The sequence below is a fragment of the Miniopterus schreibersii genome (genome assembly GCF_964146895.1).
Source record: "Miniopterus schreibersii genome assembly, chromosome: 5".
Taxonomy (NCBI): domain Eukaryota; kingdom Metazoa; phylum Chordata; class Mammalia; order Chiroptera; family Miniopteridae; genus Miniopterus; species Miniopterus schreibersii.
In genome coordinates this window covers 28,584,398-28,608,122 of record NC_138106.1, presented here as the reverse complement: position 1 = coordinate 28,608,122, position 23,725 = coordinate 28,584,398, and the positions used below count along the sequence as shown (strand labels likewise).

General features: G+C 33.6%; 1 protein-coding gene across 1 annotated transcript in view; it reads left to right on the top strand.

The window, feature by feature from the left end:
• The window catches only part of SPATA16 (spermatogenesis associated 16), a gene marked incomplete at its 3' end in the record, with an annotated part of 163,949 nt that overhangs the window by 37,734 nt on the left and 102,490 nt on the right, over positions 1–23,725 (top strand). Inside the window, 1 exon segment of the mRNA XM_081138639.1 lies at positions 22,881–22,970. Coding sequence (XP_080994765.1) covers positions 22,881–22,970 — 90 coding nt within the window.

Sequence of the window (23,725 nt, the reverse complement as noted above, 5' to 3'; positions counted from 1 at the left end):
TCCACATAAATTTAAAGACAAAACAAAACAAAAAACGTTTCTTCATTACTTAACTGATGTTAAGCTAGACAATCATGGACACCACAAAGGGCATCTCAAAACCTAGTGAAAGAAATAAGCATTAACAACTACTACTTCCTAATGCAGGGCAAAATAAAAAGGCAAATAAATGTGGTAGCAAATTATTGCAGGATGAAAGGAGGGAGCAAATAAGGTAAGTAAGGGAGGTGATAGTGAAGGATGAGAGGATTTCCAAAATTGCACAAAATACAGAGAATGGTGGAAGGGAATTCCGACTGTGTAGCCTGAGCAAGACTTGAAAGTTTGTTGCTTATTTTTGGTGATAACACAGCTACTCAAAGGATGCTACGCAGGGCGTGAGAGCTGCCCAAGGGTATGAAACATTTTTTATCCATGTCCTTACAAGTTTATTTTTTTATGTTTTTATTACTCTTCAGAACTCTGTATTGTTACATTATCTTGTGACTTCCTAGAATCCCCAAGCATATTTTTTTTTCTATAAAATTACTCCTCTTTATGGCCAGTTTCTTAAAAGCCTTGCTCTTCTTCTCCTGGGTAATGATCAGTTTAATCTGCATCAAAGATAAAGTGATTCTATTATACCTTTCAAATAACCCTTTCCTTGGAATTATGATGTCTCTATCCCTCCCTGCCTGACTTAGAGCAATTTACCTAGAACATTTGTCTTGTCCATTCTCTGATCGCATGCCCTGTATTCTTTTGGATACAAGCAGCAAAACTAATACCAACATGAAAGAAAAATGCCTGTCTTGTTAATAACTACTAGGAAACATAACTATCAGTCATACTATGACCAGTTACGTAAGCAGGAGATCTGCCAACATGGTAAAGTCACTTACAACTCCACATCCACGAAAATGTGGACGTTCTACCCAAGATTCTTCATAGCCCTAAGGAGATCTCAAGCTTGTAGGCTTAAGATTGACATCAAAGACCTGCACACAACAAAATCACCTTGAAATTCACAAGATAACCTGCTTGAAAGATATTCTCCTGCTTAAATAAACTGCAGAACCTAAGGCATATTCTCTTTAACACCGAAAGAAAATTCAGCTCTCCTACGGTTTCCATACCCAGTATCAGGACATATGGCCTGTCCAAGAATTATATTCCATTTCCATTTAAAAGAACCAATACTGGAAATGTAACATGTATTTTAGTATGTCGAAGTACTGGAATTTCTGGGCTACTTGGGTGACTTGTGAGCACTTTGGGAAAAGCATCTGAAATTGGGACTAGCTCAGAAAATCTATAGGCATATGTAAACAGTAATGAATTGAAATGCACTAAAAGTAATTATATATCACCTTCTCCATGGCTTTCACTACACACAAAATAGGCCTACACTTTAAGAAAAATATCTCCTGGATATCAGAATGGTTTGATGAATTTTCAAATCATTTATTATAATAAAAGGGTTTCTATTGGTATGGTCAGGTCAAAATTCTATTTAGTGTTATAAAAATAAGAAATGAACACTGATCAAAAATTCCACTAAAATCCAAATATAAGAAACAATCAAATGCTACAGTTCCTGAGGATGCAAGTATTACCTTCAATAAGTTCACTATTTAAGCTAAAAAAACTTTGTTTTAAAACTAAGAGTGCTCTTTCAAGACCTTGAGAATTGCTGCAGGTAGGCTATATAATGGTGAACAGTAAAAGTATTTTCCCAATATGAGAGAATTAACTTTTGTATTCCTTTTTTCTACTTTAAAATACTTTTTGTTTCTGTTTCTAAATTGAACATTAAGTAAGAAATGCAAATCAATAGAGGTTAAATAGTCAATTCATACAATTAATAATGCACCAAGTGAAATAAATCATTTTGCTGGGCTTGTCATATTGCAGAACTGCAGAAGTAAGTGCATATAATTCTAATATTAAAATGTTTTCAAAGAGCTGGAATTTAAAAGCAGATATTGAAATAAAATCAATATATTTCTAAATTAATTAATCAGGATACTCAGTCTATAAATAGCTTACAACGATTAGTTAAACCCTGAATGCAAAATTTTGCTTTTGTATAATTATCATATTGTGATGATTGATTCTAATCATGGATCAAAATTAAAATATTCCTTTTTTTGCATTTATTTGCATTTGCCGAAGCATCCTTTCTTTAATTTTATGTAAATGTGAAGTCTACTGCATATCTTTCAGAGATTTGTTAACACAAAAATTAGCTTAAAACTATCATGTAGTTTTGTTTCTGATAAAAGTAAATGCAGGTTGTTTTGTCATGTAGAGGACTATGAGAACCATAACTTTACAGTTTTAAGTTCAACAAAGATACATTTTAAAAATAATTAACTGAGTATTGCCATTTAAAATATGATGATAAAATGACACAAAGTATCTAGAAATAATTATTAACAAAAATAGTTTTTCTTTTTTTAATAATATATTCAAAGTAGCAAACATGGACATCATTTTTTTTTTTACTTTAATCAAAAGTGATGCCTAGATTCACCAGTCAAACATATCAACTCTGTACTCCATTAAACTAGTGTCATTCTTTATCAGTAGGTGTTTTGAGCATTCCAAACTGATTTACAATTACTGTTAACTTGTCAAGAGTATAAATTCTGCTATAACTCTTTTCACATCATATAATTATATCTTGATGTATATAATTGTAAAGATTCTAATGATGTATGCCACTTTTTTTTTTTTTTTTGCATATTTCTCACGTTTAGATTTTTGTTTGTTTTTGTTGCAGGATTTTGATGCCACAAAGTGGCAAGCAAGATCAAGTGCAAATAACAAATATGTGAAAAAGATCTTATTTTCAAAATTGTTTTATAATGGTGACATCTACATTCATTCATTCAACAAGTATTTATTGACTTCCTACCAAGAGCCTGTGCTAGGCAGTGAGAAGGCAGTTGTAAACAGAAAATATATGATATTTATACATAGTAGAAAAGTATCAAACAATGTTAAAAAAATAAGTAATAAATCTATGAGAAGAGAGTATGCTAAATGCTATGAAGGAAATAGATATAATTTCATGTTACAGGGACAGCATAGCATATTGAATCAGAGCCGTGAGTCTACAATCTTATCACTAAGGTTCAAATTCTGACTCCCCTACTCACTACTTAGTCTGATTTAATTCTTACAAAACTGGGTTATAATAATAATATCTACTTTACAAATACTATCTCATGAGGTTTCAAACAATTAAATACAAACCCATGTATTTTTTTTTTATTCCACCATGAAAGAGTTACTGGTATTGGACCTGCCTTCCTGCTGTAAACAACTATAAAACTGGACAAAATATATGAGACAACTCTTTTCAGACATTGGACAATGGTCACAGCTGGCCTTTGATCCTTGAGAAAAGGGCAATATACATTGTAAGCCCACAGTTTTTTCAGCTTTTGGCTTGTGTTATTTTCCTGCCTTAATTCAGGGAGATGGAGATCAAGTTAAATTACAGTCTTGCTGAGTTGAGGATGCAGAGATTAGAATAGTAGGATGCCAAAAAAAAAGCTGTAATTTATAGGGCAATTGGCCAAAAAGAGATAGCTGTGTGAGGAAATTGGGGGTAGAAGTCTACATGAGGATTTACTGCAGGGTTTTGGCCAATGTGAGTAGTGAGACTCATGTAGCAGAGATTTCCTATAAAAGTGTAAATGCCAAATGGAAATAATAGAGGAGCTGCAGTGATAAAAGATGAAGCACCAGTGCGAGGAGACCTCAGGAGTACCTCAGGCATTCAGTTGAGACCCCAGAAAAGGCATGCTTTATAAGTAAGAACCACGTCCTCAAAAAGGACTACACCTTAAGATTAAGCTCAAAGCCCAAATAGACCTGCCCTAACATAGACTAAAACCAAGCATGACAAGACAAGAGTACTCATCATTTAAATTGATTAACAAAAGAAAAAAGAAAAATTCAACAAGTTAGCTGGGACAATGTGATAATTTCCTACAAAGTTTCATCCAAAATGTCCAGCATAAAATCGAAAATTACTTTGCATGCAAAGAAGAAGGAAAATGAGACTCACACTTAAAAAAATAAACAGTCCATAAAAACAAACCCAATAATTCCCAGATATTAAAATTGGTAGAGGATTTTTTAAAAACTGTGAAAAATTGGCTCGAGGACCATGAGGTAAAGATAGTCATAACAAGAGAAAAGATGATGAGACTCTAACAGAAAAATAAAAACTATACAAAAGAACCAACTAGAGATTTTACATAGATTAATAAAATACCTGAAATAAAAAATGCACTGATTGACCTTAACATCATATTGGAGCCCTAGCCGGGTAGCTCAAATGGTTAGAGTGTCCATCTGATATGCCAAGGTTGTGGGTTCAATCCCCTCTCAGGGCACATGTAAGAATCAACCAATGAATTCATAAATAAGTAGAATAACAAACCTCTCTCTCTCTCTCTTTCTCTCTCCCTCTCTCCATCTCTCTCTAAGAACAACTTTACAGTGATGAAATAAAAAAAAATGATATCAAACCAGAATTCTACATTCAGCAAAAATATTCTTCAAAAATGAGAATGAGATAAATATATCTAAATAAATAAAGGTCTTAAAATTAATCCTAAGCAGATTTACACTTTGAGAAATGTTAAAGAAAATATTTCAAGCTGAAGTAAATGACAGATTGAAATCTGGATCTATAAAAAGGAATAAGTAGCACCAGAAATGGTAAATAAGTCAGTGAACACAAAACACTATTTTTCTTCTCAAAATGTATTTAAAGAAGAATGACTACTTAAAGACAAATAACAGCATTTTATGATATTATCTAAAGTAAAAATAATAAATAATAAGATTACACTATTTCATTGGGAAATATTTGACTGCAATATCACAAATGCCTGTGGGAGGGAGCACAAATGAAATGTTATTATTAAGCCTTTTACAGGAAAGAGTATAATATTAACTCTAAGTAGCCTGTGTTAAATTAAGGATGCATGTTATAACCCTTAGAGTAACTAAAAAATATAAGAATTACGGCTAGAAATCCAACAATAGACTTAAAATTACATACTAAAGAATATTTAAGTAACTGAAAATAAGTCAGAAAGGATTAATTGAGGGACAAATAATGAGTGGGACATTGGAAGATAATAGCAAGATAGTAGAGTTGAATCAAAAGATTCAACTATATACTATCTAAAAGATATAGGTTTAAAGAGAAGAAAAATTATATACCATACAGTAAACATTAAAACCTAGTTTTATGATAGGTTTGCCTGTGTTAATATCAAAGTAGACCTCAGGAAAGGACCATTATCAAAGATAAAAATAAGGCTCAATAAGTAAGATATCTAGAAAATCCTTTCAAATACTTGGAAAATAAACAATACACATTAAAATAATCCTGGGTCAAATGTAAAAAAATAACAGCCAAAGGCATGGACTTGAATTTTTGTTTCATCACTTACTAGCTTTGACTTGCGCAAGTAACTTAACTTCTCTTTGTCTCAGTTTTCTCATTTTTAAATCCAAGTAAATTGCTTGCAGTCATTTCTACATCTCAAAATATATCAGATTCGTATTTTATTTCAATCCCATCAACAACAGCAAATGCAGATATTTTCAGTGTTAATAATAAATTATACATATGCATAGAGGAAACTGTTATTTTTTAAAATATGTTTTTACTGATTTTTAGAGAGAGGGGAAGGGAGAGGGAGACAGTGAAATAGCGATCAGCTGCCTCCCACACGCACCCCAACCAGGGATTGAGTCCCCAACCTGGGCATGTGCCCTGACTGGAAATCAAACCAGTGACCTCTGGTGCATGGGATGACCCTCAACCAACTGAGACGCACTGGCCAAGGCAGAAGAAACTATTATTTTTTAAATATCATTATTGAACCCCAACAGATAATTAAGTAGACAATTTGAAAACTTCTATAAAAATACAACTTTGGGGGTTTCATTTTCCCAAACTTAGAGGATAATTAAAATGCTTAGAGGTGATAAGAACTTAAAGCATTACAGATATTTGTAAGGTTTTTTTTCTTTTTTCTTTTTTTTTCTTTAAATTGGTTTTAAAGAGAGAGAAAGATTCTGAAACTGGTTTAGATTCCTTAAGTTGTCTGTCCAGGTAGCAAAAGATGTGATAAAAGGATCATACTCTATATATATTAAATATACTTACAAACTTTCATGCTTATATTTTAACTTTTTCATTATACAGAGCTTGCAATAGATTAATTAAAATCACTCTACCAACAACATTTTTATATTTGCCCCCATTTTACTTTACTATTCATTCCATGGCTCTTTACCCAAACATGTCACCTCCTACCTTTATTTCAAATTGACTGCATTTCACTTTATAATATCTTGCTTGATGTTTTATGTCTCATTCTAGCTTCCCCTCTTTCTCTTCTAACAATTTAGTCTAGTTTTACCTCTGGGGTCAGTATCCATTTGGCTCTTATCTTTCCTTCCCATTAACTCATTAATATAAAAATGGTTTATAAATGAAGAAGCAGTATATTAACGGAATGGAGCGGTATTCTTATGCAACGATGCATCTGTCTTTAGAAGGTAAATTCACCAGGTATTGTTGGTTTGCTCCCCTGCTTTTGATTTCCCTGTGGCTCTTGAAAAACAGAGCGCAGGGAGTGCTAATGTACAGCTCCCATGCTAAGTGCTGCCTTCAGGAAATGTTCATTTTGATCCTAACCTCAGGGATGGCAAAAAGGCCACACAGCCACTCCTCGAGGGTGGGTTTATTCCTATGTTATTGTAAGATGATCCTATTATATTTGTCTCCCACCTTCTAATACCCCAGCTCTAAAATCCATTCTGATGGGTTGAATGGATCACTTCGCCTTTCTGCAACCTCTATAAATCTCACTGGGATATTAAAAGCTTCTGTGGACTTGAAATGTCCTAAAACATGACAGTTGCTTGGCTTGGGGTAAGTACAAATGAGAACAGAAGAGATACGTTTGTTTCTACTTCTTGTAAGGTCAATTGATTTTTTAAAAGTTCTAAATTTTCCAGAATGAATTCTGTAAATACAAATAAAGAAAAGGAACAGTAAATTTCCTTGTAATGTGGTTAAACAAGGTCCAGCCAATAAAGGTCTGTGTGTGAATCCCTGCAACATCACCGAACAGCCTTGACTTTCACAAGTCCCTTAACTTTTCTTTGCCTCAGTTCTGCATTCCTGAGCACTGGAAAATGGCAATATCTTCCTTAGCTCTTGAAATGGGGATCAAATGATATTATAGATGGGGAGATGTTTTGCAAATGGAAAATATTTGTGCAAATCTTAACCTTGAGGTCAACATTGTGCTTATTTTCAAAGACCTCCAGTGACCAACCTGAAATTTTACAAGATTCTAGAATTCACATTTCATGAGCACATTTGCTCTGCTTAACATAGTGAGTAGTCGTCTATCTAATGCTCACCAACACAGTGAAAATTATCGGCCTCCTAATTTGCTACCTCTGCATGCAAGACCAGTACTAAAACTGAGGAAATGTAGGGAAATACAAGAAGTTGATGAATATTGGATGTTCAAACATGTTAAAAATAATTAAATGGAGAAATACCCACATTTCCAAATTTAACCAACACTGTTTTTAAGGGACTAAAGCTTGTTCCCGCTCAATCTGCCTCACCCAGGATAAACTATAAAATTGATGTTTGTGTCCTGTTCTCAAAGCAACTTTCCTCAATATTTTCCTACCCTTTCAGTCCTAAGGATCTTTTCTGGGATATGTGACATGGAGAAATCACCATATAGGCTAATTATATATAGGGCTACACGTAGCAAGAGATGAACTTGGAGCAGACCAGTTTTTATGGAGGTGAAAACATGGCCTAGATGCCAGCCCCTATTCATATTATAGCTCTTGTCAGCCTGAGTTTGATATTTTAAGTTTTCTTTTTACCTTTTTTCTCCAGATAGAAATCTCTTGCTGAGTGTGCCTGACTTGCTATGACCCTATACTTTACCTTAGAAGAGCTGACTATCTTACAAATAAAGGTACCACCCTACTACCCATTTTACTTTTCATAATTCATGAATGTGTATTTCATGGATATGAATATTTTCATGGGTATTTTATATTATTGGCAACATAGTACTAGCCTCAACTAACATCTTGCAAATCCTGGAGTTGTACTGTTACTGCTGTATTTATCTAAACTCTCCCTCATTTCCTCTTCTGTTGCCATGGCAAGTATTCTTCATGCTTATCCCCTTTCAGGCCTGTGGCTTTTTCTTATTTTTCACAGAAGTCTGAAGAGCAGCCATATGTTAAGTCATAACACCTTTAGTTTGAAAATAAAAGTCTCCCTGATGGCACTGCCTATAACTTTGCTCACAGGTTACAGTGGGACATACATTTCTTATGAATCTTCCTCACTGGAGAAAATGCAGACCATGTGCCTTTTCCAGGTTACCTGAGGCAAAATAATTGTGTAATTGCATAAAAGTGTTCTTAGGATATTACCAAGTATTAAGCTTTTGTTAGCAAATATGACTGTCACACAGAAGATGGCTGATTTCACAGTATTATTTGCTTTTTTTTTTTTTTTTTGGTGTTTCACTGTAGAGATTAGCAGATAAAAGAAGTCTAATATAGAATTTTACTATATGTTTAACCTCAATCTTTCTGCTTTTTGAGACTTAGTTTCTGTAAGCTTTCCTTATAGAGCCTGTTCAATACATGTAGACTCTGAAAAAATAGTTTTTGAGTTTTGTGGAAAGAAAATAATGTGAGGATCACATTGAGAAGTCACATGTATGTAGCCCAAAAAAGGGGAAGGGGTATTTCGGTTTTAGGAGACAGGTCAAAAGGATGGTGTGATAATGCAAATTATTAAACAAGCATATCCCATGTGCCTCTTTATCTTCATCTGTACAGTTAGAACCTTCATACCAGTTTTTACTATTTACTTGTCCTACAACTGGTCTTATGACGCCACTATATTTTTTTCTTTTTTTTTTTAATCTTCACCTGAGGATATTTTTTTCCAATACTTTTCAGAGACAATAGAAGGGAGAGAGAGAGAGAGAAATAATGTGAGAGAGACACATCAATTGGTTGCCTCCCACATGTGCCCACACTGGAGCCTGGGATCAAGCCCGCAACCAAGGTACATACCCTTTGCCAGAATCAAACCCGGGACCCTTCAGTCCACAGGCCGATGCTCTAACCACCCAGGCCAACCAGCCAGGGCTGACCCCATTATATTTTTAAACATTATTGAGGATCCCAAAGAGCTTTTTCTTTATGTGTGTTATATCTACAAATATTTATCATATTAGAAATTAAAATATAGAAATTTAGAAATATTTATTCATTTAAAAATAACAATAAACCCATCACATGTTAACATAAAACACATATTTTATGAAAAATAACTATATTTTCAAAGAGTATACATAGAGGAGTAGCACCATTTCATGTTTTTGCAAATTTGCTACTGTGTGGCTTTATAAAAGAAAACTGGGTTTTTATATCTGATTCAACATTCAGTCTGTTGCAATATGGTTGAACTATAAGAAGAAAATCCAGCCTGACACAGATGTATAGTTAGAAAAGGAAAGAGGGTGTTAATGAACTTTTTAGATAATCCTGAATTTTCTTTTTTGATAATACACCAAGATTTATCAAGTGGTAATTTCTTAAAGACTACTTGCAATGTGAATTCTGAAACCATATCAATCAACTTCTACTCTGTTACATTAAAAGCCATTTGGTCTTCCTTACACTTTGAATGGGTTGTTTACCCATGCATGAGTTAGTAACATATGTTTATTATTTGGAAAATAATGTATCATTTGCAGATTTCTATTATGCAGAATTTAATTACGCAATAGTAAATTTTAAAAATTGCACATTAATTTCACCAATCTCATTGGAAAAGTCTAAGCATTGGGTGGCTGTGAAGCTCACGGTGAGACATACAAGTTTTTCAAAATTCTAATTTTACTTGAAAGTTCAAACTTTTATCGCTGGCAAGAAATACAGTCAGTTGTATTCCTTTAAGTGACAGGCACACATATTTTATTTTTGAGAAATAGCTGCCAAATTCCAAGTCTGATAATCATAGTTTGTTAGTTGTTCTTCTGAGTAAAACATGATGATGTTCCATGGAAACAGTGACTAAGTCGGCTTTCAAATGCAACCACCCGCACAAGTGCCTTCCTCAAGACCACCATCACACTTGGTTATGTCGCAGAGAAGTGCTGTATTCATGCATCCCATCAAGTCATGCCAAATATTAAAAATACATGTACTCAAGAGTTGAGATTTGTATTTCTGGGGGTGTGGGCAGGCCACGAAAGGAGTGTATTCAATCAGTGAATACACTCAATGACCACCAGAACAGTTTGCTCTCACTGATTTGATTCCTGAAAAAGAGCCTGCAGATTTACCCACCATGGCTTTTTCAACATTAGTGCAAATGTCAACATAGTGAAAAGAGAAATAATATATTAATATCATTATAAAAATAATCATAATACTCTGAGCTCCCTGAAAGTGTCTAGGAACTCTTGGGAATCTGTAGGCCAAGCTTGGAGAACCACTGTACTAGTTCATAGAGTCCTCGGTATCCTCCCAGTCTTTGAGGCTCACATCTTTCTTCAGATAGTTGCAATGAATGTCCTCTTTAAAAAAAAAAAGTTTCCATCATGTGCTTGCTTAGTAACCCCTGAAGCATTAGTAATTTCTTCCATAATATTAAAAATCCTTTAATTAATGGACAGGTTTCTTAATAGGCTCCTGCCTTCCCCTATAGTCAATTTTATTATTTTAGTTAAGCAAATTTACACAGCAGTTTGTTTGTTTGTTTTTCTTTTAATATATCTTTATTGATTTCAGAGAAAGGAAGGGAGAGGGAGAGAGAGAGAGAGAAACATCAGTGATAAGAGAGTCCTCATTGATTGGCTGCCTCCTGCACGCCCCTGCTGGGGATCAAGCCTGCAACCCGGGCATGGGCCCTGACCAGGAGTCAAACCCAGATCTCCTGGTTGCTACGTCAATGCTCAGCTGCTGAGCTACGCCCGGCCGGCCTACACTGCAGTTTTTAATATGGTTTGCCATCCTCTATCACCAAATCATTTGCGGGCATTTTTCCAGTTTGGATTTTCTACTGCTCTTCCTTAATTGTGACTATTTCAAAGTGCAGCTCAAAATTCACTTCCTCCTGATTTATTTCCAAATTTTATCTTTTCCCGTCATTGCAGACCCTTTCCCCCAAACTTTTGTTTTTTCTATCTCCTTTGCATGCACCTCACAACGTAACTGTTTCCAGTTTCAGTGCATTTATTGTTGGTTATGTATGTATTTTTATGATTTTCCACAATTGGGCTAATACTTCCATTTGGGAGCTAGTTGCTTATTGTCTAACATAGCTTTTCAAACAAAACAATCACAATATATGCTATTGTCATTATATTTACAGAAATGGCAGAACTTTTAAAGATATTCAGAAAATGGATTCTTTCCAAAATAATGTGCTATGACACTTTATGTGGTACAAGTCACAACAGGGTGCAACTCAGTACTTGGAGCCAATGAGAACAGTATGGCAAAATGGGAGGTTTAGTTATCTTTGTCAGTAAAGAAAGGATTAATAATAAACACATTAGAAAGCCCTCTGCATTTCAAAGAGAAACCATTAACATTCTCATTTGTAGTATTAGCAATTAGTAGACTTTCTTAATTAGAGTCACTTTGAGTAATGGCAATTTAGTTTATAACTAAACATTGAATCTAATAATGAGAGCTTTTCCCACAATTAAAATCCTTATCCAGTTCAAATTTTGATTTTAAACTTCCTAACTATAGTATATAATCCAGGGGTTCAGCCAGAATGGACACTGGATACATAAACACAGTGTCCACTGTGGTATAGCCCTGCTAATTCTGTTAATTCAGCAAAGGGAAATCACAGACAATTATCAGAAGTCCAAATGCTTCGCAAAGCCTGAGTTACATTAATATTTCTCCTTTGGTTTGAGAACTACAGGGGACCTTATGGTAGGTAAAATATTGTTATCTAGATGTCACTTATTAGTCTCCAAGTCAAAAAATAATAATGTTAATATGAACAATTTTGATACTTGGTAATATATAAATAGTTTTCATTCTGCTATCAAAAATCCCTCTAATTCTCAGATTATAAAAGAAATAAGCATCCCATTCCATTGTCCCATGAAACTATCTGGTAGAATTCACTATAATTTGTTTCAGCTCATTTTAAAGGTTACTGCTTAATTGCCCATTGAAAGCAGGATAAACAATAATAGAATGCAAGAAGACATTTATTCCCATACAATAGGGCTACTCAAAATATTAATTCAGGTTTGTATTTACCCTTCTGGTTCTTTTCTTTAAAAACTGTACAGTGTCTGGAACATGGTTTATACTCAGTAATTATAGCTGAATGAATCATTATTTCTGGTAGGTTAGAAGAGAGGGGAATTTATTAATTGTACTTTTCAAAGTAATCATTCCAAAATACATCCCACCCAAGCAACGGGATGGAAGAAATGTGATATTTTTCAAGCTGTTCTTGAACCACCACCATTGCTACTCCACCCTCCTCCCCCTCGGTGTTGCATAGACAGATGAACAGGGCTTTACATCTACAGTTTTGGTTTCTGAATCTTGATGGCTATTCTACAAGAGAGTTTATAGCTGGTATTTGGTTCATGGATCCTGAAGAAAAGATAACAGAGCCAACACTATTATTTTTTTAAGAGAAAATGTCAAGAACAAAAAATGGAAATGTCAAAAGATAGGTTGATATACTGTATTACTTAAAGACTGTTTTGTTGGGAGAACTGACCAAGTGATTTACTAACAGCTTTTACTGGACAGTCTTTGTATTACAATGTAGATGAAAAATAAATGGGATTCATTTCATGTTTACTCTATCCAGGCATTTGACAGGTGGAGAAAAAAATGAGGAAACACAATTACAGTCTACAAACATGAGGTTGTTTTTTTTTCATGTTTTCAAATTATGAAAAACAATTTTGTTTTGGGAATTTTTCTCAAAGGCCTTACTTTTCTATCTCTATATCCTTTAATTACATAAACTGCCTTTCATTCCTGATCACATCTGCATACAGTTAGGAAGTAGAAGATTGTGTAAACCTGCTACCCAGTTGGGTTATAGGTGAAAAAATCAGTAGAGAGAGGCGGTTGGTAGATTAGGATCACAATATATGTAGATCTCATCCAAGAATCCTAGATAAGATTAGGGTCTTTGGTGGCTCCTTTGGAAGTGTGTTCAGTCACTCAATAACATTCTTTTATTCCAAAAACACTCATTCAGTGTCCATTATGTGTTTAAGTATTTACTGGGTGCTGCACACATAAAGATAATTTTTGGTGAGCATTGCTTCCTATTATGGAGAGATCTCCAATGGATGCAGAGTAATTAAGTTAGTAAAAAAGTAAAATAAATGTAGAGAAAATGAAATGTTCTCCATTGCTTAAAAAAGCATTTACTTCACACTTCTAAAGATCCAGAAACATGTCATAGTTATTTTTGGTGATTATTTGATGCATATTAACTGATGATATTCATGTTTTGGGAAGACAGGGAAGACTAGAAGTTTGCTTCCTTCTAAAGTGTCCTGTTTCTTGGTATTGATGACCCATTAAGTTTGTTACTTGAATTTTAACCTTCATTTTATTTTTCTAAACAAAGAGATCTCATACTTAAAATCCAAAGTAAAATATACTTAAACATAGATCCTAATCATTCTTTAATGTATATTCACTACTACCTCTATAAAGAAGACAAACAATATGACATCTCCCTTCTGACTATATATATTTTTCAGTACCGGGACAATACAACAATTTTTAAAAGTATGTATCTGATTGACTCTTTGTCATGTCAGAAATAAGCTATTTGTTGTTCAATTGAATAATTCACATTTTTCACATGCAATAGTTTCCACATATAATTAATTGTAATGGGGGGGCAACACATCAGGGATGATTATTCGAGTTACTTCCCTGTTTGGCTTCTCCTCTGAACTTGTTTTCTTCTGAGCCAGACACACGCTGGGATTTCAAGAAATATGTGAGAATTATTTCTTCTTGCTGTTTCCCTGAAGAGCTAGGTTTTTCTTTAATGCTTTTGCAAAAACATACTTTGCTACTGTTTTGGCAGGGCTATATGCTTTATTCGACAACAATCTACTGTAATTTTCTTACTTCAAAAATCAATGCCCTTAATTCTTATTTTATGCTCTAATACTTTTTAAAATAGTTCCATTTCTCCCATGTAAATTGAATAGGGTCACTCTATTGTTCTGGTCTTGCTTGTCAATGTGAGATATTTAAAGTGAGCAGTGGTCTTCTCAGTTCTTCTCAATAAGTTGAGGACTGTTATACTTTATTTTGGTCTTTAATTCTAATCATCAATCTTTTACAGTGAACCAAGTGACCAATTAAGACACAGTCACTAAGATTTCACTGAATCCTTGCGTAGTGATAGCAGTATTGCGCGTTCCCTTTACATTCCCATTCCTTCCACCAACCCAGAATTTCAGTTACTGGATTGAAATTTCATATTCTGCCAACAAGCCATGCTGAAAGAAGCTCTAAAAAGCAACCGTATGGAACACTTTCTGATTTTTCTGTAAATCTGTTGCTGAGGACAGATTGTTTCATTCTAGGGCATCTTGGATAAGGTGATCTTTCTGATTATACTACAGGAAACATTTGAATTGAGCAACTGGCTTGTTTAAAACAAACTATATGCACTCTTTTCATTAGTTACCAGCAAATCTAGAAGAAAATATATAGTCCATCTCAACCAGACTCTTAAGATCTTATGACATATTTTATATACTAACCTCATCTAGGCTTCATTTTAACTCTTCTACTTTTAATCTTGTTTTCCTCATTCAGTTATTTTTTTATTATGACAAAACACACATAACTTAAAATCTACCATATTTCTCATTCTTTAAATGTGCAATTCAGTAGTGTTAAGTACATTCACATTGTTGTACAACCAACCTCCAGAACTCTTTGCATCTTGCAGAACTAAAACTCCATTAAACAACTTCCCATTCCCCTCTCAATCCAGTTACTGGCAACCAGCATTCTGCCTCTGATGTCTCCATGAGTTTATCTACTCTAGGTAACTCGTAAAAGTGAAATAACACAGTATTTGTCTTTTTGCGATTCGTTTATTTAACCTAGCATACTGTCCTGAAGATTCATCCATGTTGTAGTACCTATAAGAATTTCCTTCTTTTTTAAGGCTAAATAATATTCCATTGTATGTACATGCCACATTATGCTTATCACTCAACTATTGATGGACACTTGTGATGCTTCCACCTTTTAGCTATTGTAAATAATGTTGCTATAAACATGGAGGTACATCTTCAACACCCAGCTTTCAATTCTTTAGGGTACATACACAAGAGTGGAATTGCTGAATCATATTGTAATTCTATTTCTAATATTTTGAGGAATTGCCATACTACTTTTCATAGCAGCTGAAACATTTTACATTCCCATACACCATGCACAAGGATTCCAATGTCTCCACATTCTTGCCAACACTGGTTATTTTCTGTTTTTTTGACAGTCGTTCTAATGAGTGTAAAGTGGTATCTTATTGTGGTTTTCAATTGCATTTTCTTAATGATTTGTGACTTTGAGCATCTTTTCATGTGGTTATTGGTGATTTGTATATCTTCTTTGAAGTAATGTCTATTCTAGTCCTTTGCCTGTTTTTTAATTTTTTTAATTGTTGAGTTATAGGAGCTCCTTATATATTCTGGATATTAACTGCTTATCAAATACATGACTTGCAAATATTTTTTTCCATTCCATGGGTTGTCTTTTCATTCTGTTAATAGTATCTTTTGATGCACAAAAGTTTTTAATTTTTATGTAGTCTAATTCATCTAGTTTTACTTTAATTTAATGTAAGTTTTATATAAGCTACCTTAAACTCTTCCTAGAACAGAATATAAGTAGATAACAATGCAATTACTCACTTTTTAACATTAGGCGTTTTGTCATTTTTGCATGATATTTCAACTTTTTTTACCTTGTTATGAATGCTTTTTTATTTGTTAATGCCTGAATAGAACAAATAATACTTGCATATCTGAACAAAAATTCTCTATATAGGGAAACAATTTTCTATGGGTCTCCTGCATTTTTTTTTATTTTTATTTTTTTTCATGTTCTTTTTAAAAGGCACTGGCTGGCCTTTGTTCTAGTCTATCTTTTAAAAGATAGTGTGGTAAATGGCTTTTGAAGAAAAGGCAACTCTGCTTACAGCCTTGGAAGATGGAGTTAGTATCTCCCTCTAGAGCTAAGGATAAGCATGCTTACAGCTCATTGTAAAAGATTTACGTTCCCTAAGCTCAGCGTTCCTCTCCTGTGATGCAACCTACTGCATGTGACGGTGTCACCTGGCCTTCTTTGCATGCCATCTGGTAATTGTAGCAGTACTGCAAAGACTGATCCACTGGCTACTGCCATTGCTGTGTCTAAGAAACTCTCCTTTGTCTCTGGCCTGGAGGTGCATGTCTTCTATGAGCATCCATAAAACTATGGCATGCTAACTTGTTAACCTGCAAATAGGGGAAAACTCAGAGCCTTCACAGTGCTCAACAATGTATTATAAAGGATTTTTGTGATTATACTTGAAAGTCATTTAGTTTAATCTCCCACTCAGTCAAGAATTTCTTACAGATCCTGACAGATGGCATTCTAAATATCACTTAAATGATTCCAGTAATAAGAAACTCTCCTCAAAGCCTGTTGCATCATTAGTTAATAAGTCTCTCCTTATGTTGCACTAAACTATTTTTAACTTTATAATATTGGTTTTTGCCTGGCCTCATTGGTATTTCATAGAATAATTATTTTACTTTTCACATGGTAGATCTTTGTGTTTGAAAGTACTTAGTTCATCTCCGCTAATTTTATTTAACTGTCTGAATGTATCATTTTCATTCCATATTCTTCACACACTGTTCTGCACACCCACTGGACACTCTAGACACACTCCAATATGATGGTGATTCTCACAGATGCTCTGAACTATAGATAGATTCAAGATACTATATGGCTAAGGTACAATTCAGAGAAAACATAATATTTTCAGTGAAAGCATTATTTGGACACAATGCCTTCGATTGATTTCATGTAAAATTTTATGTACAGTTTTTGTAGCTCTATCATACTGTTATACCACATTTCACTTGTGATTAATTTAAATATTCAGACTTTTTCCACATGGTCATACTCAAGCTGTGATTATATCTGTAAAACTGATTTTTTTGATTCATGACATAAGGTTTTTATTTTTAACCAGTCCAGATCATTTTGAATTTAGCTTCTGTCATTAGTGATATTAGTTCCTTGTTAGATACAATTTATGCCATCCAAAAATTTCATAGGCAACCTTTCAATTTCTCAATCTTAGTTGCTAATGGATATGTTGTCCACAAAAAGGGCTAAGAATAAGTTATTAAATTTCTTCTTTCATAATTATCCAGACCATACTTCCAGAGTACTGATCAATTGTTCAACCACTTACAATTTATTGAATGACGCAATTATCCAGCATAAATGTCACCACCTTATTCATACAGATATCATGCTTTGGTGAAATTAAAATATTCCATATTCCTGGCATTCTCTAGATCTACCAACTATTTCTAAAACACCAGGTCAGCACAGCCCACATGGCTCAGTGGTTAAGCGTCAACCTATGAACCAGGAGGTCACAGTTGGATTTCGGTCAGGGCACATGTCTGTGTTTGGGGCTTGATCCCCAGGAGGGGGCATGCAGGAGGCAGCCAATCGATGACTCTCTCTTATCATTGATGCTTCTATCTCTCCCTCTCCCTTCACCTCTCTGAAATCAATAAAAACATATTGTGTAAATAATTAAAATTAAAATAAAACACTATGTCAACACTTTCCTAGGAGAGTAAGAGCAGTATCATTCAGGAGAATGAATCAATGTTAATTCACTTTACTAATGACCAAGCAAGGTAAAGCCACTGGACTTGAGCATCATTGCCTAAATAAGAAATTGCTTCCCTGATCTCTACTCTTATATAAAGCTAAAACATTAAGCCCCTGGAGGAGTGATCACAGAGTGCAGGCAAAAATCCATGGTTTCTAGTGGAGAAGCAGAAGCAAAACATACCTGTCTCTGAGGGAATAGGTAGGAAACTTTCCTGTCTCCAATGCCACCTTTTGGTGTGGTTGGAAATATTCTATATCTTCATTATGGTGATTATTATAAATTTGTCAAAATGCATCCAACTGTATACTTTAAAGGGGCGAATACTACTGCATGTAAATTACACTTCAATAAAACTGAATTAATAAGTGATTTAAAATAAGTTTATTTTCTAAAAATGAGAGCACAAATATAAGTATGAGAACAAAGAATATGAAATCAATATTGCCTTTAAAAACAAACTAAATTTTGAAATGGTAATAATATTAAAATTCAGGTCTAAAGCAGTGGTACCTATATGCAATGGATTATTACTCGGCCATAAAAGAGAATGAAATCTTGCCAATTGTGACAGCATGGATGGGCCTAGAGGGTATTTTACTAAGACAAATAAATAAGTCAGAGAAAGGCAAATTCCATCTGATTTCACTTATATGTGGAACCTAAAGAACAATATAAATGAACAAACAAAACAGAAACAGGCTCATAGATACAGAGAACAGACTGATGGTTGCTAGAGGGGAGGAGGGTTGGGAGATTGGTGAAAAAGGTGAAGGGGTTGAGAAGTACAGATTAGTAATTACAAAATAGTCATGGGATGTAAATTACAGCATAGAAAATATAGTCTATGATATTGTAATAACTGTGCATAATGCCAGGTGGATATTGGAAATATCAGGGGGTACACTTTGTAAAGTATATGATTTTCTAATCACTATGCTATATACCTGAAATTAATACAAAATAAGAATGTAGACTGTAATTGAAAAAAATTAATTAAAAATAAATAAAATAAAAATAAACAGGTAAAGTAAAAAAAAAAAAAGTCTACAAAGATCTCCCAAAGATTTTGAAGAAATAAAGGTATCTATCTAGAAGTTTTATTTGGATAATTAAAAATCTTATAAGTTCACTTTCAGTAGTTTCTAACTAACAATACCTTACAAATTAGGGATACAATATTTTTTCCACATGTCATTAAAATATCTGCAACACTCCATTATTTATTACTCTTAATATGTCTGAAAAGCAGAAATGCACAAGACATATTCTCTATATTGTAGTAAATCAGAAATTAACAATAAACATTTTAATAAGAAGAACTACACTGTAGAAATCAAGCAGTGTTATCCTAAATAAATTTTCAGTCAAAGAGAAATTAAAATCTGTAATTAGAGACTAGGTGGAAAAGCTATGAGAATAAAGCATAATCTATCATTGTTAAGGATATGGTCAAAACTAAAATCAGTTTAAAAAATTCATAGCTATAAAAGCTTTATTTAGAAAGAAAACATAAATGAATTGAATATTGTCAGGAATAAGAAGAAAAATAATAAAATAAAATCCAGAGTGGACAAAAATGGATTAACAATATAAAAGTAAAGATAAATGAATTGAAAGACAAAAAGAACAGTAGGATGAATAGCTAAATCTAGGTTAGTTTGGTTGAAAGATTAAAAAATACAAGACCTCTGGCCACTCAATTCCTGAATAATATTTTATAAAAATCACAGTATAATAAAAAAATCTTAATTTTATGTTTGTTCACTTTTGTCCTGGATATAGCTCTGTTTTATTATTCACTTTTTAAATCCTTAACTATAATATTCTGTTTATTAATTTTTTTAAATCAGAAATTAGTTCAAATTATTCCTACAAAAGATTAAAGTACATAGTTCACAAGATCATGTTTATAGATCCAAGGTGTGCTTGAAAAATGAAATGTTTATTTCTGATATTAACTCTGGAAAATGATATCTTTTTCTCAAATCAATTCATAATTTAAATTATCAGTGAAATATTGAAGCATCCCTGAACCACCTAACTTATTTAAATTTATTTAAAAATATTTTAGCCTAGCCTGCCAGTGTGGCTCAACAGTTGAGCATCAACATAGGATCCAGGAGATCTCGGTTCAATTCCTGGTCAGGGCACATGCCTGGGTTTTGGGTTCAGTCCCCAGTGGGGGGCATGCAGGAGGGAGGCAACCAATCAATGACTCTCTCATCATTGATGTTTCTATCCCTCTCTCTCCCTTTCTCTTCCTCTCTCTGAAATCAATGGAGACATATTTTAAAAAACAAAATTTTTTTAGCTTATGCAGTAAGAGAAGAAAAAAGATGTAAATACAGAAAAATAGTAACAACATCATTATTTGCAGATGATTTGAATAAAACTAAGTTATTCCAATATTAAATCATAAGATTGAAAAGTATTTTTAAAGTACATATCCAAATGTTAACAATAAGAAGTTAGAGGCATGGATGCATGAAACAGTCTGACAACTGTCAGAGGGGAGGAGGGAGGGGGGGACTGGATGAAAGAGGGTGAAGAGATTAGCCAAAATATATATACATAACCCATAGACACAAACAACATTGTGGTGATGGCCAAAGGGAAGGAAGGATGGGGGCCGGGTGGAGGGGCACAAAGGGGAGTAAAGTGAGGACATCTGTAATAGTGTCAACAATAAAAATAAAGAAAGAAAAAAATAAGTTAGGAAATACAATGGAAAGAAATCTCATTTTTATTTTGCATATATGTAGTACTTTTTAAACTTTAAGGTGCATACAAATCACCTGAGTGTATGGTTAAAATGCAGATTCCGTATAATTGTAGGGTAGGGAATCAAGATTTTACATTTCTTTTTTTTTTTTTTTAAATATATCTTTATTGATTTCAGAGAGAGGAAAGGAGATGGAGAGATATAGAAACATCAATGATGAGAGAGTCATTGATCGGCTGCAGCCCGCAACCCAGGCATGTGCCCTGATCGGGAATCAAACCCTGATCAATGGAAAAAATAACCTAGGGCGAGGATTTTTTTTAAAAAATGCATTAAGTGAATAAATGATTACAAAGTAAGAAGGAAGAATTATCTTTGGTATAAAAGAAAAAAATATGGTTAGATTTGGAAGACCCAGGCCACTAGACACAGCTCTGCTATTATTTATGCTGATCTACATTTACAAGATTATTTTTACAGGGATAAAATAAATAAACATGCTTTGTAAACATATTTTTTCTAATACAAACTATTAGTCATAGATATTAGTTGTTTGGAATTGTGGAATTGATATGGAATAAACTCATACAAATTTTTTAAATTTCCAAGACTTTAATCAGAAATCACCAAAACAACTAATTTTTGTTCTTAGGAAATTCATGTGTTTATTTGTACAAATTATTAGTCATAGAGAGCAATAAAACTTCACTAACTCAGTCTCATCTCTTCAGAAATTATCATAGGAAAGACAATAAGGTATAATACAAAATTCTGTGGTTAAAGATGAGAAACACAATAAACTTGAAACTCTTCAACTAACTAGTTGTAAGTGATTTTGGAAAGGTCCTTTAACCTCTCTGGTTTCTGTTCACTGGTGCTTAAAGTACTTAATTATTTAATCAATATATCTCATCATCATATAATTCTGTAATTTTACATGGGCCAGATAGTTGTTTCATTTCTACTTTATTCTTTCTAATATTTCTGGGAATGGGATTAATTTTGTCTGTATATTTTTTTAATCTGGAGTTCTTAAATAGCTTTAATGGGTCACATGAATTGCCTAAATTTGGGCAGTTATATTACTCTGGACAGAATTCTCTAGCTTTCATCTCATTCTCAAAAAGCTCTGTGAATCTCTCAAAAAAAGATTAAGAACCACTGTAATAATGAACTAAGTGAAACAAATGATTCTCATCAACTTATAAAAAAGAATCATAAGAAGGTTGCTTAATAATCCTGTGTTGGTTCTGTAACATTTTTTTATCCCATATCAACAGCACAACACATTGTTAATATAAGCTACATTTCAAACTTTCACTGATGCTGTCTCCTCGTTTGGTGATGAGCCATGGACTACATCTGTCTCCTTCACCTCATTATATCAGATGCCGTGAACAGTGCATGACAAGGAAGGCAAATGTCTACCAGTTTATCTCTAGGGCAAGAAGGTAGGTGGGGAGTGATCATCATCTCATCTGTGTTTGGACTGAGGCTCCAGAACTCTATGAAATGATGGAGGAATCATCAAGACTTATTATTTCCAGAGAAAATGGAAGCCCAAAGTGAATAAGTACCTTACCAAAGTGACAAGGTCAAGACAAGAGTCCTTAAACAGTATAGGGCTCCTTACAATCCACTAAGTCATCCAGCTGGGGGAAGACACAGAAACTAATTATGGAGAGCAAAAGAACATGTCATGAAAATTCCAGTTCCTTTTTTTAATGGAAATTCACTAGCTAACAACCTTTTCCCTTGTTATAGGCAAGCACAACATAAATAACCTATGATTTTCACCGGATTTATTAACATAAGAAAATAAAATAATGTCATGTCTTATATGTAATATTGGTTGGATTCAACTTCTTTGCCATTGTCATATCTATAAAAGATTTCCAGTGCTATAAATAAAATTGTTTTTATCATGCAAACTTAATTAGCTTTTCGACGATGCTTGTTTATTTGTCTTCACTGACAATTACAGGAAGAAAAGGGCTCCATTCATTAGTATCTTTTAAAATATGTATATAAAATTGGATGCATGTTATTTCATTTCTATACACTTCTGGTAATTGTCTTGTTAAACCTAATAACATTTGCGTTTCTTTTATCTTTTTAAAGGAGCATTGTTTTAAACCCAGCCTATTTCCGAAATCATCTTCGTCAGGCAACAGTGTTTAGATGTCTGGAGAGATATTCAGAAGCTGCCCGGTATGTTTATTATAATTTCTGTGAAGATTTATTTCCAGTTAAATTAATTTTATTCTCAGCTTCTGGTAATAGCATAATAGAACTTTCCATTTCTCTCATGGAATATGATTTTACCAGAATTATTGCTTATAAATGTCAAACCAACAATTATTGACTATTTTTTCTTTAATTAAAGCTATATTGTGTTCATAACTCTTAGTAAAATTCAAATTTTCCAGCCATGAGCTCACTGATAACAATGGGAAAACTTCCATGAAAGATTAGAAATGAACTTGACCTCTTGCTCCAAGTACATTCCTGATCCTAGTTGTAATGGCATTATTCTGTGACTATCTCTTTCTTGAGTTCTGGAAATAAAACCCAACCACATATAAAGGACCCCAAGAGCCCATTTCTAGAGGAGATGGAAGCAGTTATAAATTCACCGGTTATAAGAGGTGTCCTGAAGTACTGCCTCTTGGATCCAAATATGTTTCATAAAAACTTAGTGAAATAGCTCTTAATACTCTCATGCCCAGAACCTAGTCATATGGCAAAGAATTGCAACAATTGTGCAACAGCTTCAATGCTGTATTCAGAGTTTCTTCTCACCTGTGACAACCAAGGCTTTTTTTTCCCTAGGTGAAGTTTATCATATCAGATTTCCTCTTTCTTTTATGAATTCTCTCAAAAAACTTTCATCGTCGAAATTTAGCAAGAAAGTGTGGATGGTTCCTACACTTACTCCAAACACAACTAACTCCTAAGGAGAAATC